This window comes from Patella vulgata, chromosome 1 (genome assembly GCF_932274485.2).
Source record: "Patella vulgata chromosome 1, xgPatVulg1.2, whole genome shotgun sequence".
Classification (NCBI taxonomy): Eukaryota; Metazoa; Mollusca; class Gastropoda; family Patellidae; genus Patella; species Patella vulgata.
The window spans coordinates 15125401-15145502 of NC_065879.2; the positions used below are offsets into that span (position 1 = coordinate 15125401).

At 38.7% G+C, this 20102-nt stretch overlaps 1 protein-coding gene across 3 annotated transcripts in view; it reads left to right on the forward strand.

Moving 5' to 3' along the window:
* The window catches only part of LOC126819563 (cytosolic phospholipase A2), a 65507-nt gene extending 46177 nt beyond the window's left edge, over positions 1–19330 (forward strand). For all 3 annotated transcript variants that reach the window (XM_050547885.2, XM_050547721.2, XM_050547803.2), the window contains 13 exons: positions 3968–4114; positions 4974–5089; positions 5507–5544; positions 6367–6499; positions 9010–9146; positions 9862–10084; positions 10505–10619; positions 11623–11760; positions 12581–12673; positions 13312–13681; positions 14361–14673; positions 14980–15166; positions 16035–19330. In XM_050547885.2, the coding sequence (XP_050403842.1) occupies positions 3968–4114; positions 4974–5089; positions 5507–5544; positions 6367–6499; positions 9010–9146; positions 9862–10084; positions 10505–10619; positions 11623–11760; positions 12581–12673; positions 13312–13681; positions 14361–14673; positions 14980–15166; positions 16035–16723 (2699 nt within the window). In that variant the 3' untranslated portion in view covers positions 16724–19330. The remainder of the gene's footprint in view (positions 1–3967; positions 4115–4973; positions 5090–5506; positions 5545–6366; positions 6500–9009; positions 9147–9861; positions 10085–10504; positions 10620–11622; positions 11761–12580; positions 12674–13311; positions 13682–14360; positions 14674–14979; positions 15167–16034) is intronic.
* The last annotated feature ends 772 nt before the right edge of the window (positions 19331–20102 follow it).

Below are 20102 nucleotides of genomic sequence, written 5' to 3' on the forward strand. Positions count from 1 at the left end.
AATATTACCTTGAAAGATTTGATGTACTGGGCGTAAATAACAGTTAGTTAAATTAATCTTTTAAACATGTTTATCTCGACACGATGATGTAAAACTGCTGCTAACAAGCCTTAGTTTATTCTGGTTTGTGAAATGTTGCGATCTCTTGATCAAACAGTGAAAGGACGGTCCTTTAATACAATAAAGAGTCTCATTTATTTCGATGGCGTCATTAGTGCAATATTCCCAAGAGAAATTTCAACCCTTCATTAGACAGGATTGTTGTCATTATGAAGGCTCAGACAGTATAAACAAACAACTTCTACTTATTAGAAAAATAATGAAATTTAAAATGCTTTGGAAACATGCGTTTGTGAAAATCTGCAGTGATTTAGAAAATGTATTACAGGACTATATATATGCGACTTTGAATTATGAATGAATTTGAATGAAACTGGTGTAAAGTGTATAATAAACATTGGATTTTTATATATAACTTTATAATATGTCCATTTTGTGCCCTCTTTAAATTAATTCATCCTTGGAGGGTGGGGTGGGGGTTGGGGTCCTGGTATTGACCAGTCCTCCCATGCAGCCATGGGTGTGGGTGGGTTAGATCCTGTGATGGTTGAAAATACTCATCGGGATTTTGCAGGGTCTCGTATACACACTTGCTTTCACCACCTAACCCTTAACAGATGGAATACGACTAAGTGTCCAGACTAAATGTCTTGACTAAATGTCCGCCATAGCACACTACATGGCGGAGAAAAGCAGGACGTTAAATACCATTTCATTTATATTTTCTTAACCACACAAATATATTATATATAGGTAGAGATAATGTTAAGTACATGTAAGTAAGTGAACTGCGAGATATCGATAAGACAGACGAAATTCCTGAACAGTTATACAGAATACTATAAACATACTATACATGAGTCATTGATAGAGGACTTTCTTTCTCGAACATTCCGTTAGAAAAATGTGTTTCGCAACTAAATAAATAGTACTTGCGCTATGTACTTGGCCTGGGATTTTTCGTTCCATCCGAATGACTTGGCGCCCTTTCCTAACCAGGACCACAGTCATACACCATTGTCAATGGGTCGAACCGGGGCCGCCTGATTAGAGAGCCAGCGCCATACTCCTTGAACTTTCTCATCCAACATCTCGTGACTTTGAGGAAATCTGCAAGTGGCCATCCTAAATAGATCTAACCATCAAACCTTGGACCTCCTGGTCATAAGTGAACCGCTCGTCGGATCTTTCTACTCAACATCGGAGTTGGAGCTAGCTTAATGAGACACTTTGGTTCTATTAAATCTCATCTCGATAATTGATTTGTTGGTTTGAACTACATTACAGTGATGGTGGAATGCAATGAACCTGCTAATGTTAACGGTTCATGTTTGTGTGAATTTTATTTCTACATGTTCTTTAAATGGTGGTTTACACGGCCCCGTAAGTGGATGAGAAAAAAAAGCATCTAAACGTAGATCAAATGAACTATTCTCCAGGGAGATTTATTAAGAGCAGACGTGAGCTAACATGCCAATATAAAATGTCAGGCTTCATTTAATGCGATTTAAAGGCACTCCGCCTCGTTCATTTCGAATGGAATGGGGTTTAATGTCTCGTCAACACAATACTCCCGTTATTTTGAGACTAACATGTAGTAAATGTCATTTCTATGACCACGTGTACAATTTACAGGGGATAATTTCCATCTACTCTTCGAATTCTAACTTTTGACGACGCGAGTGTTTACACGGGTGGTTGGGAGCCACGGTGGCTCAGTGAGCAAGACGTTGGCTCGCTAGCCCGGTGATTCTGTGCTCGATCCCTGTGTTAGCCGAGAAATTTCATCGAGATTTTCGGGCGTGGTTCCCCCCTTGACAGTGGTGTAGGATGGACGGCGTATAGTCGTTCGGTTGAGACGAAAAACCGAGGTCCCATGTACACATGGGCATGCACGTAAAAGAACCCTTGACAGATGGAATTCGATATAACAGCAGGCCGTAGTGCCACTGTTCGGGACAAATTTCCCTCATAGCACATTTTAAGGCGTATGCCCGTCTTCATTATCCCAGTCGGAGCAGAACAGTAGGACGTTAAAACCCAATTTCATTTACGATATATCGCACAGTCCGAACAACTGACCACATTTCCCGTGTCACTCGTTACGGGCGCACAATTCTGACAAGTAAGAACCGGGCATTAAAAATCCCGATAGTTCTTCACAGCCCACGCCGGGATTCGAACTCTAAACAAGAATCAAGTGCTCGACTACCGCGACCTCCTCTATAAATTGGACCACGGTATGTTGTGCCGCGTTAATAGAACGTGTACTTTTAACATCAGATATAACACCCGCTCAATAATTTTATAGTTATATTTTCTCATATGGACAGAGTAGCAGAAATTCTGTTTATTACTATATTAGTTGAAATCTTCGGGGACTTTTGATTTAATGTTATTTGTTAAAACAGAAAAATAAATTCTTTTTAATAGAAGCATGTTATTGTAAATGTCAATTACTGACAGATCAATAAAATCCCCATTAAATTATTTTTACACTTTTATTCCTTAAATGCTCAATACCACTCTTGTTGTAACTGAATAATATGTCCCAATCTTTATTCTGGTCAACAAATTGTACTATTTTACAATATTCCAATTAATTGATGATACAAATTTCATCTTAACACACCTAATTTTAAAAATTGGAAAAGTTCAACTAAATGATTTGAAAAGCCTAACGTAAACCTTTTCAAATGTGACTTGGATTTAAAAATATTTTCGAACCCTCTGGACAAGTAAAATAGGATGTAATGGATAATTTACACAACAGGTAGGACACTTAAACATCTAATACTTAGAATAAGGCTATTAATTATTTTCTGGAGCTGTCAAGCCAGCAAGAGTGTTATTGTCCCTTTAAAGGGAGTATAACCGGAGGACCCGGAGAAAACACATGAGGTTAGACATGAATGTACTTGTATATAAATTGATTTACACTCAATTCTTTTGGAAAATTCAATCAAACACAAACCTATTTATTTGAATGGAAATTTGTTGGAATTATCCCGCATTTTTAAAGAATTACTAGAACGATTAATCTATGTCTTCAGGGTACAGGGGTAAGGTGTGATACTTCCGGCTTTCAAATTAATCAATCAAAATGCCCGAAACAAAGGGAATTCCAGTCGTTAATGGCCATCTGGATAATCAGTGAATAACTTCATAGTTTTCAGTGCACTATGTCATACGAACGTGCGTATTAAACACGTGCTGCATGCGTAGTACACATAGCTAACATTCTTATTTATTAGCCAAATAAATGAACGGTAAAGAAATGTGGGTTAATCGGGTACTTATGTAAATATTTCACAGGTATACAACATTACAACAATACCTCATGGTAATAGTTCACACATGTACTTGTGCCTTCATGAAAAGGTCGATAGGTCGAGGACGTTCCACCAAACCCTTCAATCTTCCGTTTATTTTACATACTTCTTAATCCAACCCGGTTAAAAATAAAAATGGGGGGGGGGAATACATGCACACACGCACACGCACACGCACGTCATTTTGAATTTTATGGGGCGGGGGGTCCTTGGAAAAAAAAACGCTGGCTCACTAACCAGGAGGTTTCGTGTTCGATCCTGGTGTTGGCCGAGAACGGTTCTCTAAACTGCCCAGCCTGAGTTCAATTTGTCAGTGGGCATGCCGCGGGGAGGGGTAGAGGGTGTTAGTGAAAAGTGTCTAGTCCCCAGTATATGCTACCCTTGGCATAACGATAGAGATCTCCTGACTGTTGGATATCGTAGGACAAACTGTCTTCCAACACAAACACTTTGCTTGAAGTATGCCTGTCTTCATTATCCGTGTTAATAGTGCAGAAAAGTACGACGTTAAACCACATATCTTGTTATTTCGATGTGTTTTAAACTAATATAATTCGATTGTCTTTCTTTTACAGTTGACACACCAGATCCTTATATCAGACTACGAGTACGAAATGCTCCAAATAGCAAACAACGAACCAAGACCATCGACAATGAATGTAACCCCGTCTGGAACGAAACATTCACATTCCTATTGGATTTCAGGGATAAAAATATTATACGTAAGTTTTATATTATATCAGATATATTTTACGGGCGTCATTGGAAAAATGATATCTTGTTGTACCTAGTAGCAATATTAGTTCTAACTTTCAAGGTTTACCTTCCACCAATGGTAAATAGATATAGAATTCTTATATTCCCTTACTGTATTACCTTCCAATACCAATGGTAAATAAATATAGAATTTGTATGTTCCCTTACTGTATTATATTCCAACACCAATGGTAAATAGATATAGAATTCTTATATTCCCTTACTGTATTATATTCCAATACCAATGATAAATAGATATATAATTCTTATATTCCCTTACTGTATTATATTCCAATACCAATGATAAATAAATATTGAGTTCTTATATTCGCTTACTGTATTACCTTCCAATAACAATAGAACATATATTCACTCACTGTACTACATTAAAGTTACTGTGCGTCATTTGCATTTATCGGAACATAATAATATCAAATTCTAAACGGTTAAATCCATGTTAAAGTGTACTCGCATTGATTATGTGACATTTCCTTTAAAAAAAAAACGAAATCAAAATATCAACGGTAGGTTTGCTAGTCGACTCGATGATTGTAAATACGCTGCAAGGAATTAGGCAGAATGAAAACGTTCGCGAATTTTGTCAAGTAGTCCATACCAATGCGAAACAGAGAAGTAATAAAATTAATGCCTAACCAAATTAAAGATCCATTATGTAAGGTTTAGATAAAGATCCGACCGTTCTTGGTATACTAGTTCAAAAATAGATAACAAAAAATGAATATATTGAATATATCATTCAAATTACTTTATTCTGAGCGAAGATGTAGCGCAGATAGTTTATTTATAGTATCAACCATTTTTCAGAATTTGATTTGATGGAAGCTAACTATATGTATGATCAAGTTATGGGGACTGTATATTTTGATACGTGTGAACTACAGATTGATGAATGGCACCCTAAAAAATTAATATTTTATGAGGTACGTTATAGGCTTGATTATTATTTATATAACACCTGATAAACTTTACCTGTAGTTTGGAAGGGCATGTAGCTGATAATGTACTACTTTGTGTAATGAGGATGACAGAAAGAGAAGAAATTGGGTTTTACGTCCGCTCGACACAAACTAGGTCATTTCGGGACTAATACATGATTCAATTTTATTTCAATATTTGGCTTGCGCGTAGGGGTCTTTAGCAGTGGGAGGAAACCGGAAGACCCAGAGAAAACCAACGAGGGTAATGAGGATGAACGAGTGGTTTCGCTCTCAAGACTTGTACGTGACCAGACGTTAGCTCATTTTAGTTTAAGAGTAAACACAAATTGTGTTGAACCATCTAGCTGGGATAAGAGTTGTGTTATAGAATGAATAACGTTATTATTATATATTTTTCAGACCTCTCAAGTATTTGTTGAAATTTTACTGCAGTGGGAGTGAGTATCATTTCAAATTAAATATATTATATTTACATTCGTCTGATACCTTGAGAAATGATTCTTCTAAGTCTTAAGCCGGTATCACACACTGTGAATTTCGTTGTTATACTCAACTGTGCCTTTCTTAGTTGGCCAGCTTTATTAATATTTAATAAAAAAAAGCCGTTGCCAGAAAAAAACAAAAATGAAATAAATTGGGGTTTAACGTCTTACTTTTTGAAGCAGTCGGCAAAATGAGGACCTACCCTAATGAGGACATAATATTCCATACAATGCGCGATACAATGTATTGTGTGCCTGGATAGCGAGCAAACGGGTGAACCTCGGAATTCGAACCCGCCGGTACATTCTAACTGAGAGACTTATTCTCTTGCCGATCGACTCCAACGACTCCCTTATAAAAAGAAAATGAAATGAAATGAAATGGGGTTTAACGTCCTACTGTTTTGCTCCTAACTGGGCTAATGAAGACGGGCATACGCCATACAGTGTGCTATGAGGGAAATTTGCCCGGACAGCGGCACTACGGCCTACTCTTATATCGAATTCCAACTGTCAAGGGATCTTTTACGTGCACGCCAATGTGTACACGGGACCTCGGTATTTCGTCTCATCAGAATGACTAGACAGCTGTCCTTGTCAGGCTCTCCGTCCTGCATCACTGACAAGGGGGGATCACGCCGAAAATCGGGATGAACTTTCTCGGCCAATGCAGGGATCGAACACCCGTTATAAAAAGACTGTCATGTTCTATTTGTTTGGTTTCTGTAAAAATCCCACGTTACGATATAGTTTATGCTCTACTTGTTTTGGTTTCAGTCAAAATCCCACATTACGATATAGTTTATGTTTATGTGAAGGTGAGAAATCGTTTAGAGAAAACAGACGACGCAAAGCTTATGAAGGATTAAACAAATTACTGGGCGATCGAGGGCCAAAATCTGTTAGTGAGGTAAGCAGCTTTATCCATTCAGTTGGTAGTCTCGAACCTTGTATTTGCCTTCTTCTGTTGATGATAAGTATGTTATTAGAATCCACCAATGTGCAGACATTTTAAGTAGAAATAAGAGGTGGTTTATTCCTCATCATTTTTCGTGTGATACGACCCTTTTTCTAAAGTAGTGTGTGTGTGGGGGGGGGGGTCTACTTTCTCCGCCGGGATCATTGTTTGATCCAGCAGCTATACACAGATCTACCGGCCTGTCCAGCTTCTGCTACTCTTTTAAAGGAGTTTTTGGCGTTCCCCCTTCCCTTTACTCGTTATGATTCCACAAATGAAATGGAATCGAATATGGTTTCTGCATCAACAGGTCTACAAGACGGGCATATTCCATGTTGTGTGTTATGGGAGAAATCTTTTTCGGACGGCAGCGTCTCTGCTTACCCTTCATCGAGTAACAAATGTCAAGAGTTATTTAAAATGCACCCCAACATGTACATGGAGAGAGAGAGAGAGAGAGAGAGAGAGAGTTTAACTTCCACTCGACACAAACTAGGTCATTTGGGGACTAACATATGGTTCAATTTTATTTCAATGATTCGCTTGCGCGTAGGGGTCTTTAGCATTGGGGGGAACCTTAGGACCCGGAGAAACCCCACGAGATTGGACAGGCGACCCTACTCCTTGTCACGTACAATGACAGACCTTATGATACAACACGTACGCGCTAACCATTCGGCTATCCAATCCCCACATGTACACGGGACCAAGCGCTTCACCCACTGAACCACCGTGTTCCCTTGACCAATCGGGTGATATTGCATGGCGACAGACATAACGGTATTGGAATAGTGTCCAAGAGACGGTTAGGATTTTGATACATAGGAGAATATACCAAAAATAAAACTTCCAACCTTCGTGGGTTTTCTCCGGGTCCTCCGGTTTCCTCCCACTGCTATAGACCCCTACGCGCAAGCGAATTATTGAAATAAAATTAAACCATATGTTAGTCTGTGTGGAGTGGACGTTTAACCCCATTTCTCTCTCTCTCTCCAAAAATAAAACTAGAAAAATAGAGATAGTTTATAAAATGAAATAAAATGAAATGGAGTTTGGTGTCTGATTGGGTTAATGAAGACACCACACAGAGATAGTTTATAAAGTTAGTTTTGAACAATTTGTCGCAAAATATGTGTTACGTGACAAATATGTTAGCTTTATATAGACTGTCCTTGTTATGACCTTGTAATTTGAAATGGCATGCAACAATTTTAATAGTGTACACCAAACCGGGAAAATTTAAGATGATTTCTTAGAATTATTTCAGTATATTTATACATTGTAACCACCCTGTACCGAAGGATGTAACATAGGAAAGACTTGATAACTGGGTGTATAACACAGGAAAGATAAGACTTGATAACCAGGAAGTTTAATCAGTACATTTGAAGGACGAGAAACATTCCGGAAGAGGACGGAGGGGCAGGGAGGGGGCTGAGGCAGTTTGCTCTAAAAATTATTTGTCACTCGAATTTTCAGAATGAATCGATCATTAACTAAAACGATTTTTCCACAAATATTATTGCGCGAAGTGTTAAGTATTATTGTCTTCAAAACGTAAACCGCGAGCGATATCATTTTACAATTATACGATTATATTTCTATGATATATTGTCTCATTCTCCGATGTTTGTGACCGAAAAACTGAAATGCATTGCTCGAAAGATGTACTGATGAATTTGGGTTTAATATTTTATGTCAACTAGTACACGCGAACTGTTACTTGGTTATGTCACACTGTTATAACCACCAACTAAGTGAATTTTAATTGGTTGTTTTTTGTTTTTTTTTCTTGTAATTATGTCTACGCATGGGCATGAATGACATATACGGAAATAAACCACAGTGTACCACGTGGAATAAACACATCACATTATTTACGTAAGAGGAAGATGGCGTGACGAATTTTTTATGTGGATAATTATGTTATTTATATGTTGGGTTTTGTTTTTAATGTATTCGCTTATGTAACTATTTAAAAAAAAAGCGACAATAGTTTTAATTGTGTTTATTTATTTATTTATTTTTTTATTTATTTATTTATTGTAGGCCCTATTTTATTTTTATTGTATTTTGTTATATTATATTTTATTTATGGAAAATAAGATAACAACCTATTTCTGGCTGGGTTGATATATAATGCCCAAAGGAAACTCTTCATTCTATTTCGAATTCAGGACTGGATTAAAAGCTTTCGAAACCATTGAGAAGAGTATTATGTCCACATAGAATATATAATTATAAATTAAAACAATATTTAACGCGTTAAGCTCGCCTCTTTCTTGATTTGAGAGTAATCCATGGCTGTTGGAATTTTAAATTTAAAAAAAAAAACGATAAAAAAAATGAAATTGAGCAAATTTTTATTTTATTTTATGGCCCTACATAGCCAAGTTGATGCAGAAACGTAGGACACGTTAAACTCCTTTCGTGCTTTAATGTAATAAATTATATATATTCAGGTTCCTACAGTGGCAGTGATAGGATCAGGAGGAGGATTTCGAGCTATGACAGCATTTAGTGGTGTATTTAAAGCTCTGATTAACACTGGTATATTGGACTGTACAACATATGCTGGTGGTCTGTCAGGTTCTTCATGGTAAGTTACCTTGATACCCCCCTCCCCCATAACATCACCCCCACCCATGTAATCCATTTAAATACTTACGTCTAGGGGAGGGGCACCTGTCAGGAATACCGTGTGCGTGTGCTGGGGTTCAAAAGGTAACCGTTGCCTCGTCGTTTTAGTATGAAGAAAAACCGTATACATATTGGAGTGCGCGTTAAAGAACCTTTGACAAGTGGAAGTTGATGGACAGTGGGCAGAGACGCTGCTGTCCAGGCAAAATTATTCTACCTCTTTCTTTTCTGCACCAACATAATAAAGATACTGTGTACCCTGGGGCAGGGTTGGTTTAACCATTAAACAAATTAAGCACATGCTCAGGGCATCATGGAACAGGAGGCACATACTGTCTGCTTCGTTAGATGACAAATTTAAAATGTTTAATTTAAACATTAAGAACTTTTGATTAGTTTTTCATTGTGTTTGCCTGCTCTGTTTCAATTAATAATGACGCATATAAATCTCATTTTGACAAATGAAATTTTTTTTTTGTGGTTTATAATGGTTTATTATATATATGGGGACACCAAATTCTTTAAAGTGCCCAAGGCCTCTATGGGTCTTAATCCGGCCCTGTCTTGGAGCTATTTTCGATTTCCAACCGTGAGAGGGCCTTTAACGTGCTGCCAAGCGGTATTTTTATATTTAGCAGGAATTCATTCTAAACTAATATTGTTGTTAATTTCAGGTTTTTATCTACGTTATACTCCCACCCCGACTGGCCAAATGTCGACCCTGATGTTATTATAAAAGAATTAATGAAGAACGTAGATTCCAGTATATTGTGGTTGTTAAAACCCAAGAGTATCTACAGATATCTCGATAGAATATTACTGAAACGACGAGAAGGCCAACCTGTTAGTTTTACAGATTTCTTTGGTCATATGGTCGGCGAGACTCTATTAAGAGGGGTAAGGCGTTTTAAAAAAGATCTGTATTTCATGCTGTCTGTGTTGTAGGGATGTCTGTTCTATTCTGGTTGTGTGCGTCGAAAATTCCCAGATCAGTTAAACACTACAAGTGTATTTGGATTTTTCTAAAATTAGGAAATACCAAGAGCTAGGTTTAAACAGTTCCCCAAATTATTTAAACCAAATTCCAACCATAGGCCTACATTTCGCTAAAAGTGTTTTTTGTGCACAGTAATGACCCCCAACCGACCTGACGTCCCAAATTCGCCCAACAAAACCCATGTTTGGCCATGTTCTGTTTGTTCTGTCTTTGATTTATTGCAGTTTTCCTTGAAAGTCAATAATATGATAAAATGAAACCAACGTTAGTTTTAAAATGTAGGCCCTATAACAGAATTTTGTTTTTATTTTTAATATCAGCGATTAGACGTTAAATTAACAGACCAAAGAGCTAGAATATCCGATGGGGCAGCCCCCATGCCGCTGTACACATGTGTTCACGTGAAGAAAGACGTACCAGCACGTTCATTTCAAGGTACGTATAGTATGGTTTTATCTATTTGATACGGCCAACTTAAAGTTTGGCCAAAGGTCACGAGATGTAAACCCTAACCTAACCCTGGACCTAGCCCTAACGCTTACCCTAAACCTAACCTACAATCTCGCCAACAAACACGTACCCTAACCTTATTTACACCTCAGCGATCTTGACGAAAATTGAATTGGCCGTGATAAACAGGTCTAGCTAAATATAAGGGAAGTAACTTTATTTTCTGTACGTACACACGCGTAGTTATCTACCTTGGATTGTGCATACTGTGATGCCGCACAGTGACAGATCCAAGCTTTTAAGTTGAAATTTCAAGAATGGCTATTTGCTTTACAAACTTTAAATGATATTGTTAGTTGCTTGGCATAAAGAAACGTGTAAGTAGATTTTTTTTCTATAGACATGCTACAGCCACAGGCTAACACACCATGTATGGGCAGCCACGATGGCTAAGTGGGTAGCCTGGAGGTCGCGTGTTCGATCCCTATAATTGACCGAGAAAGTTCAACGGGATTTTCCAGCGTGCATTCCCCTTGTCAGTAGTGCAGGACGGAGGGCCTGATCGGGACTGCCGTTCGTATGGGACGAAAACTGACCTCCCGTGTATACATTAGCGTGCATGTAAAAGATCCTTTGGCAGTTGGAATTCGATATAAGAGTAGGCCATAGTGTCGCTGCCCAGGCAAAATTTCCCTCATAGCACGCTGTATGGCGTATGCCAGTCTTCATTAGCCCAGTTGGAGCAGAACAGTAGGACGTTAAACACACCATGGGAAAACCAGCACCATGATTTTTCATCATGGTTTCCTGTTGTCACGTTGGCGTGCACATAATAGAACACTTGACAGTTGGAATTCGATATAAGAGTAGGCCGTAGGCTACCCCTGTCTATCCATTCAAAATTTCACTCATAGCACTCTGTATGGTATGTGCCCGTCTTCATATCACTCGATTTCATTTATATCTTGAATATGATTGTCTTTTTCAGAATGGGTAGAATTTACGCCATTTGAAATAGGATTTCCTAAATACGGCACCTTCATGGACTCCACGTTATTTGGTAGTAAATTTTTTATGGGTAAATTGTGCACAAAGTATGAAGAACCGCCATTACATTTTCTACAAGGTTTGTAATTAAATATATATGTAAATAAAACAAAAATACAATAGAAACGGGGGCGGGGGTGGGGGGGTGCGAGCTCAGCGACTAACCAGAGAGTACCGAGTTGAACACGTTCCTTGGGATTGCACAGCGCGGTCTTCTTACCTCGGTGTTTGGTGAGGGGATGGTTGGTCTAGTGGTTTAGTGGTTTAGTGCGTGCGCGTGAAACCATATAGTCTTTCGTTAATTCAAGTGGTTTCGATTCCTCGTTTGTACTTGACACCGAGTAGGGTCGCCTGTCCAACCTCGTGGGTTTTCTCCGGGTCCTCCGGTTTTTTCCCACTGCTAATTATCCTTACATGCAAGCAAATTATTGACATAAAATTATACTATATCCCTGTCCTGGAATGACCTTAGTTTGTGTCGAGTGGACGTTAAACCCCATTTCTCTCTCTTCTCAGTGATGCAGGGTGGCGAACCTAGCGAGGAAAGGCGTTTAGTCTAGTCTTGCGGAAAAAATGAAAAACCAAGGTCCGATGATTACCATTGGCAGTAGGTTAAAGATCCACTAGCAGGTGCAATTCGAAATAAGAGTAGATCGAACGCGAGGCCAATTTTGTCTTTTAAGATATACCTTTCTTCATTAGCCAAATTAGTTTTTTTGTTTTTTTTTAAATGCAATTCATATTTCTTATTACTGCTGAAAGTGACATTTATGTATTTTGTCATTCTATTAAGATAAAGATTTTATTGTAAATTATATACATCTTGAGGATAAAGATGTTTGGCTAGTCTGAATACAGCTTACAAATAAAAGTATTTTATTTATCTAAATATGTTGCAGGGATATGGGGCAGTGCTTTCTGTATCTTATTTAAACGTTTATTAGATGATAATAGAAAATTAGATCCGGCTGAGATGATTCGTCAAGAAATGGGTAAGTCAATTGATGAGTATCTGAAACTACACTGACGTAATATGTGAGCCGTGGTGACTCAGTGAGGTATCGGGTTTGCTTCCGGTGTTTGAAAGTTCCTCGGGATTTTCCGGCGTTATTTTTCATTTGTCAGGCTTGCAGGGCGGAGGGACTGACAGATTACAGTGTTTAGTCGTTCGAATAGGACGAAATCTGCTGATGAACTTTGACCTATAATAATCAGAGGATCACGTGGCTAAGTGGGTAAGACGCTGGCTCGCTAGCTTGGAGGTCGGGTGTTCGATCCCTGCATTTGCCGAGAAAGTTCATCCAGATTTTCCAGCGTTGTTTCCCCTTGTCAGTGATGCAGGACGGAGGGCCTGACAAGGACAGCTGTCTAGTCGTTCGGATGGGATGGGACGAAAAACCGAGGTCCCGTGTACACATTGGCGTGCAAGTAAAAGTTCCTTTGGCAGTTGGAATTCGATATAAGAGTAGGCCGTTGTGCCGCTGCCCGGGTAAAATGTCCCTCATAGCACACTGTATGGCGTATGCCCGTCTTCATTAGCCCAGTTTAGGAGCAGAAGAACAGTAGGACTTTAAACCCCATTTCATTTCATTTCATTACCTATAATAATCAAGACGCATTTGTTTTACAGGGAAAGAACTGGAAAAAAATCAAGCAGAGGAACTAGCTGATTCCTCGGATTCCAGTTCTGACGAAACCGACGCGGAGGGCGAAAGTAGTTCCTCACAGGAGGACGGTGAAAAACCGCAAACGGTTGTCACAAATGGGGGCGGAAAGGGAATTCTAAAACACAAACCCGACTGTAAATATGAAAACAAAAAGAGCGGAATCACGATCAAGGTAAAAGAGAACGGAAGAAGAGTGGGATTTGCTGAAGGAACGAATAAAGAGAAAATTAATGATGTCGACGTCACGGATGGAAAGATGACAAGGAAGAGATCTAGTCGTAAAATGAAGAAGAAGAGTTATTGGAAAGGTGTTTTAGAAGGCATATTTGAAAAGTAAGATTTTTTTTTCTAACAACGTGCCGTAATTATTGCGGCTTAAGTAACGAGTAGGAGAAAATGATATAAAAAGTTCAGCTTTCGGACTCGCGCTGTCACCCCTCGGTGGAACCGACGTAAAACGCCCCGCCCCACGAAAGAACGATCCTTTAAAATAGCGTCTCTATGACTATTTTGATAAAGAATTAAGTGCAATAACGTAGATATATGTATATATATCTCTGTACAAAGTTTGCGGAAAAATAGTAACGAAAAGGGCTTTTGGAACCATCTTACGCTGCTCCGTGCTTGGTATTAATCATTTATACTTATCATATATAAATAGAGCATTTAATAATTTTGAAATAGAGTAATATTATCTGAAATACTAGCATTGAATAGCAACAAAAGCTTCAGATTTTAGCAAAAACTTCGAGTTGGAGCACGTCCTACTGTTCTGCTCCGATTGGGCTAATAAAGACCGTTATACACCATACAGTGTGCTATGAGGGCAATTTTGCCCGAACAACAATACTGCCTACTCTTATATTGAATTGTAATTGCCAATGGATATTTTGCGTACACGCCAATGGGGTAAAAATGGCTGGATTATTTGAATGAAACTCGAAGAATGTTTTAAATATGTAGACATAAATAAACAACTTATTCCAATTCCAATTTCTACTTTCACTTTCAGCAAAAACTTCGAGTTACTGAGTACTCGAGCAGGTCGAGCAGCTGTCATTCATAATTTTATGAGAGGACTGTCCTTACAGCAGACATATCCGCTGTCTCCATTCACTCCTGTCCACGATAGAGTGGCCGATGGCGATGAATTTGACGGAATATTTGAGATGCACCCGACAAATATCAAACATATTTATATGGTAGATGCTGGATTGACCTTTAATTCACCGTATCCACTAGTACTGAGACCACAGCGGGGTGTCGACATCATCTTGTCCTTTGATTTTAGTGCTAGACCCAGTGATTGTACGCCTCCATTCAAGGTAAACTATTGACTCTATAGAATTTTATTGCTTTCGGTATTGCCGTAGTCAAGGGCGAATATTCCGAATTTGGAAATGAAATGGAGTTTAACGTTTTTCTTTTCTGAATCGGAAGCCACGGTGACTCGGTGAGTAAGACGTTGGTTCGCTAACCTGGTGGTCCTGTGTTCGATCACTGCTTTGGCCGAGAAAGTTCACAGAAATGAATAACTGAGGAATGTAAAGTTAGGCCCAGTTTAACGTGACAACTTTGGAAATACCGTGTGTCGAACACTTTTCGTATCTTCTCTTTTTTGTCTTTTCCAGGAATTATTACTTGCCGAGAAATGGGCCAAGTTGAATCGTCTGCCGTTCCCGCCCATTGATCCATCGATTGTAGATCGGGAAGGTCTGAAGGAGCTTTACATATTTAAGCACCCCACTGATCCGTGCTGTCCCATTGTCTTACATTTTCCTCTAGTCAACATAGCTTTCAGAGAATTCTCTAAACCAGGTAAATCAACGTTTATATTTGTTTCAAAAACTTTATCAAGCTCCGCAACACCTTCCTGCTCCACAAGCCTCACTGATGTCTGTCCCATGGCGATAATTTAAAACTGCTAACAGACCGAACATCATTCTATGTAGGGTTCAATTTGATTTGCAAAGCAAATCCATGTTCAGTGAAAGGGCAAACCTCATACAAGTTATGTGTGCGCGTTGTGATAGCGAGCTTTCAGTCGAAGGGAAACGCTGGGACAAGAGCCAAGATTTAACATTAATCGCAATGTAAATATTGATGTGGTCTGTATCGAACTCAATTATCAACTAAAAGAGTCCCCCCTCCTTCTTCTATTCGTACAGACCCGCTGATTTGAATGCTAATTTGTAAACTCTCATTCCCGTTAGGTTGAACGCTGTCTACCACAGATGGGGCAACATGTGGTAAAGTCTTGCACAAAACACAAAAACGCATGAGGTTCACCACAATAAAATCCTACCAAAGAGAGAGAGAGAGAGAGAGAGGGAGAGAGAGATGGGGTTTAACGTCCACTAGACACAAACTAGGTCATTTCTTGACTAACATATGGTTGAATTTTATTTCAATAATTCGCTTGCACGTAGGGGTCTTTAGCAGCCGGAGGACCCGGAGAAAACCCACGAGGTTGTACACGCGACCTACTCCTTGTCACGTACAACCGGGGACTTGAAACCACGCCAGTCGACTCAATGACAGACCTAATGATACAGCCTGCACATGCTAAACATTCGGTCACCCAACCCCCCTCAAAAAGGGTACAACAATAGCTATAAATTGAAGGAACTATAGGGGAATTAATGGTGGTCTGTATCCTAATACGTAGTACCCATTTCTTTTACAGGTGTGAAGAGAGAATCTGACGAAGACTTGAATTTCGCGAATTTTGATTTATTCGATGATCCATCCACACCGTATTCCACATTTAACTTCAAATATTCCCACGAACAGTTCACGCGGCTGTCAAAACTCACCGAGTTTAATACTTTGATAAATTTAGAGGAAATTAAATCTTCTCTAGCCGAGTGTGTTGAACGGAAACGAGCAAATCCAAACAGAAAATCCATCAACGCCAAAAGTTTCAAACTTCTCCGAATGCAGAGTATCAAAGAACGTAGGAAATTGAAGAAATTTGTGGAACGCGTAGACAGTTCTGTTAGAGGCAGTTGTCACGGTTCGGAATCATCTTCCCTATCCAGTCCTGATGTTCAGCAAGACGTGTGCCAAACGAACGGTGACGGAGAATCGAGTACTCAAAGGGACGCCACTCTAAAAAGACATGGAGTGCCCCGTAAATCCACACTGGGCTCCTTAAACAGTATTACGGAAAGTATATCGCTCAATTCACCAACTGATGAAAAAGAGCGTTTTTATTCCACACGAGACACAAAACGGCAGTGTGGCTTCTGGCCCAAACCTGCACAATACATCGATGATGAGTCGGAGATCGAAGATGATGATGTCTGGTACGATGCGGTGTGTAATTCGGAAGATGACGAGGATTACGAAATTAGCATTTTCGCTAACACATGAACAATTAACAAACACCTTGACCGCTGATTTATTACCATAGCAACTATGGTGTATCACGTGATATTCGCACATAAGTTGCACGCACCTGCCCATGGCATTAAAGTGTGTAACAGATCATCACTTTGAGTTGTTTTTGTCATCTCATCCCATTCAGCGAGGGAACCGTGTGAAATTAAGTGAGGGGCTAGAATAGTGGACACGCTTGAACACTTTTTTAAAATGCACATACTTAATAATGTGTTTTGATAGCCAATGATGTAAATTTAGTGCTTATTAATACTCTTAAGTCTTAGTTTCGTATTTTCTTATATCATTTGTTGGTAATACGCTACACATTCTCGTGGGTTTACTCCGGGTACTCTGGTTTCCTCCCACAGGAAAGACCCCTGCGCATGCGCTTATTATACAAACATATCACCTTCTGTTCAAGCGAACATTAAACAATATGAACAACTACAACCCGTGCGTTCATTGGTGGATACGTACTTTTAAGTTTCTTAAAGAAACGAATTGAGTGTTAACGTCCCATCTGTCTGCCATATGGGTTAATGACGACGGCTGATGGATGTCACTTTAAGAAGCTATACCTTTTTAATTTAGGTCAAAATAAAGAAAAGAATTTGGTTGAATTGTTTCAAGCTGAATACCATATTATATCCTTGTTTCGAAATACTAACCTGACAAGGACAGTTGTATAGTCGTTCGTTCGGACGGGACATAAAATCGTGGTCCAGGTACTCATTAGTGTGCACGTAAGACATCCCTTGGCAGTTGGAATTCGATATAAGAGTAGGTCTTAGTGTGCCGCAGTCCAGGCAAATTTGGAATTCGATATAAAAATGGGCCATAGTGCCGCTGCCCGGGCAAAATTGTCCTCATAACACACTGTATGCACATGCCCGTCTTCATTAGCCCAGTCGGAGCAGAACAGTAGGACGTTAAACCCCATTTCTTTTCATTTCTAAATATTAAACTGGGGGTGCTGAAAAGAAGGGCGTTTATGTATACTCCGTTTTATATTTGTACAATTCGAGATGGAACTTTAAGTAATTGTAAAGTCTACTAAACATGAAACCGATGAGCACGACAGACTTCTAAAAATACATAGGTCAAAATTCTATGAAATACAATTACTGTTGATTACTGAAGGACGTTTTGACTAGGCTTCTCTAGTGTTGAACAATAACACTAATTGTGTTCCATATAATTGTGACACGTGTATTTCCATGGAGTTCACTTACTAACTACAATTGAAACAATTCAATGATGAATATATAACGAATGCTAACCCGTTGTCCATTTTTTTACGATGCTATTTCAAACAAACATTTTTGTTCGTTTTTTTTAAACTACAAAAGCATGCATGCATCTAGCTAATTTAAGACTTTGTATTTCTTTATTTAGCCCTAATATGGGCAATCTATGTGTTTTATGCCTCTGATTGTCATTTGGTGGATTTTGAATTTCTTTGTCTCACAAAAGTGTCACCACGTTAGATTCGTAAAAGGAATATGAGGCCAAAAATGGTTTAATTCTGTTCAGTATTTCCAAAGATATAATGAATTGAATATTTCACAACATTCGTCATTCAATAAACATATTCAATAATATAAACAAATCTGTTTAAGGGGTAAAATCCTTTAAATGGGACCTGTTCTCAAAATAAATCGGATTGGGTTTTTCTATTGTTAATTAAATATTACATAATGAATTTGAGTACCACACGACATGTTAGCGTCGTTGAAGACCTGGAAAATTTTCCGAAAATGCAAATGGCGATCAGAGGGTGTATTCCCACGAAGGCGCAGTTATTGAGCGTGACCAAAATTAATCCTTCCTGCGAAGGCGCAGATATCGACTTGTCGGCTTTCGTTTGAAGAGAGACATGTTCTTATTAGGACCCAATTAACGGTGTTAAAGATTTTATGAATTTATGTTCACTCTGAATTTTATTCACCAATTTTGCAACAAGAACAAAATATCAATGAGATTAGAATCGTTCAGTATGTTGGGGGACAGGAACCACCAAGGAAAGGCTACAAATATGCTCCAATCCAAAGCCAGCCCCAGGGATTTGGCGAAATTAAACTAATTTTTGTTATAGTATAGTTATGTTTTTATTTATTTGGCGAAACTAAATTAATTTTTGTTATAGTATAGTTATGTTTTTATTTCTTATGCCAAAACTGATGCTAAAATGTTGGTTAATTAGTTACATTGGGGATTATGAAAGTGTAAATTCTTATCATAACAATCTATAACACCATTGTTACGTTTTTAATCCATTTTAATCCCTAGGGGCTGGATTCCCGCGAAGTCGTCGAAAACGACATTTTTTAATCCGTTACGGTCAATAACTGCGCCTTCGTGGGAATAAACCGATCAGAGTGGCTTTTTAGGTTTAAAATAGCTTTACCCCTATTATGATGAAATTGATAGTATAATATTTTGATTATTTTGATTGTTTCATAAGATATCTTCTACACTTTTAAGCTCATTCTTTTGCTCGTAAATTGTTTTAATTTATTTATTTTTTTTATTTCTATTCGACACATTTATTTTGTTCCAATATGGCTGTGCCTTTAATGAAATAAACCATTCAAAGTATGTGTGTTCTTTTAAAATTCCCTGTAAATCTGTTTCCATGGATTATTCTGGTAGTAACGGTATCCCGGGTCCGATCCAGGTGTTGATATAGAGTGAGTCGTAGAGGCTCAACGCGTAAGACGCTAGCTCCGGGTTCGCTCTCAGTGTCAGTCGAGAAAGTTCCTCGGGGTTTTCCGACGTGGTCTCCTCTTGTCGGCGGTACTGAGGGCCTGGCAAGAGATAGCGTTTAGTCGGATGTAGGCATACGTAAAACAACCCTTGACAGTTGGAATTCTAAATAAAAGTAGGCCATAGTGTACTGCATGGCGTAAGCTCCTTTGGATTTTCAGAGGTGAAGGATTGGTAAGGAAAGCGTTTAGTCCGTCGTTGGGGACGGAAAATCGAGGTCATGCCTACACCTTTGACAGTTGAAAATGGAAATGATAGTATGACGTATCGTCGCTGTTGGGACAGAAGTTTACCTAGTTATGACACGCTGCGTGACAGAAAAGTAAACCACGTTAAATCCTGTTTTATTTCATTGTTCCGGAGAAACCCCATCACTTATTGTCAAGCAATACTCTGGGGTTTCCGATCTCCGATTAAAGGGAAAAGGGAACCTATAAATTTCTGGAAAAGGTGTGCACATGAACATGTCATTAAATTCCAAGTAATTTGCGTATATTTTCTCAGATTTAAGTATCCGGCTATGGTGTCATCCGATATCTTAAATAAATAAATGTTTTTTTTAATGGCATGTACGCGTTTTCGTCGGCGAAAAAGTCGATCTAAT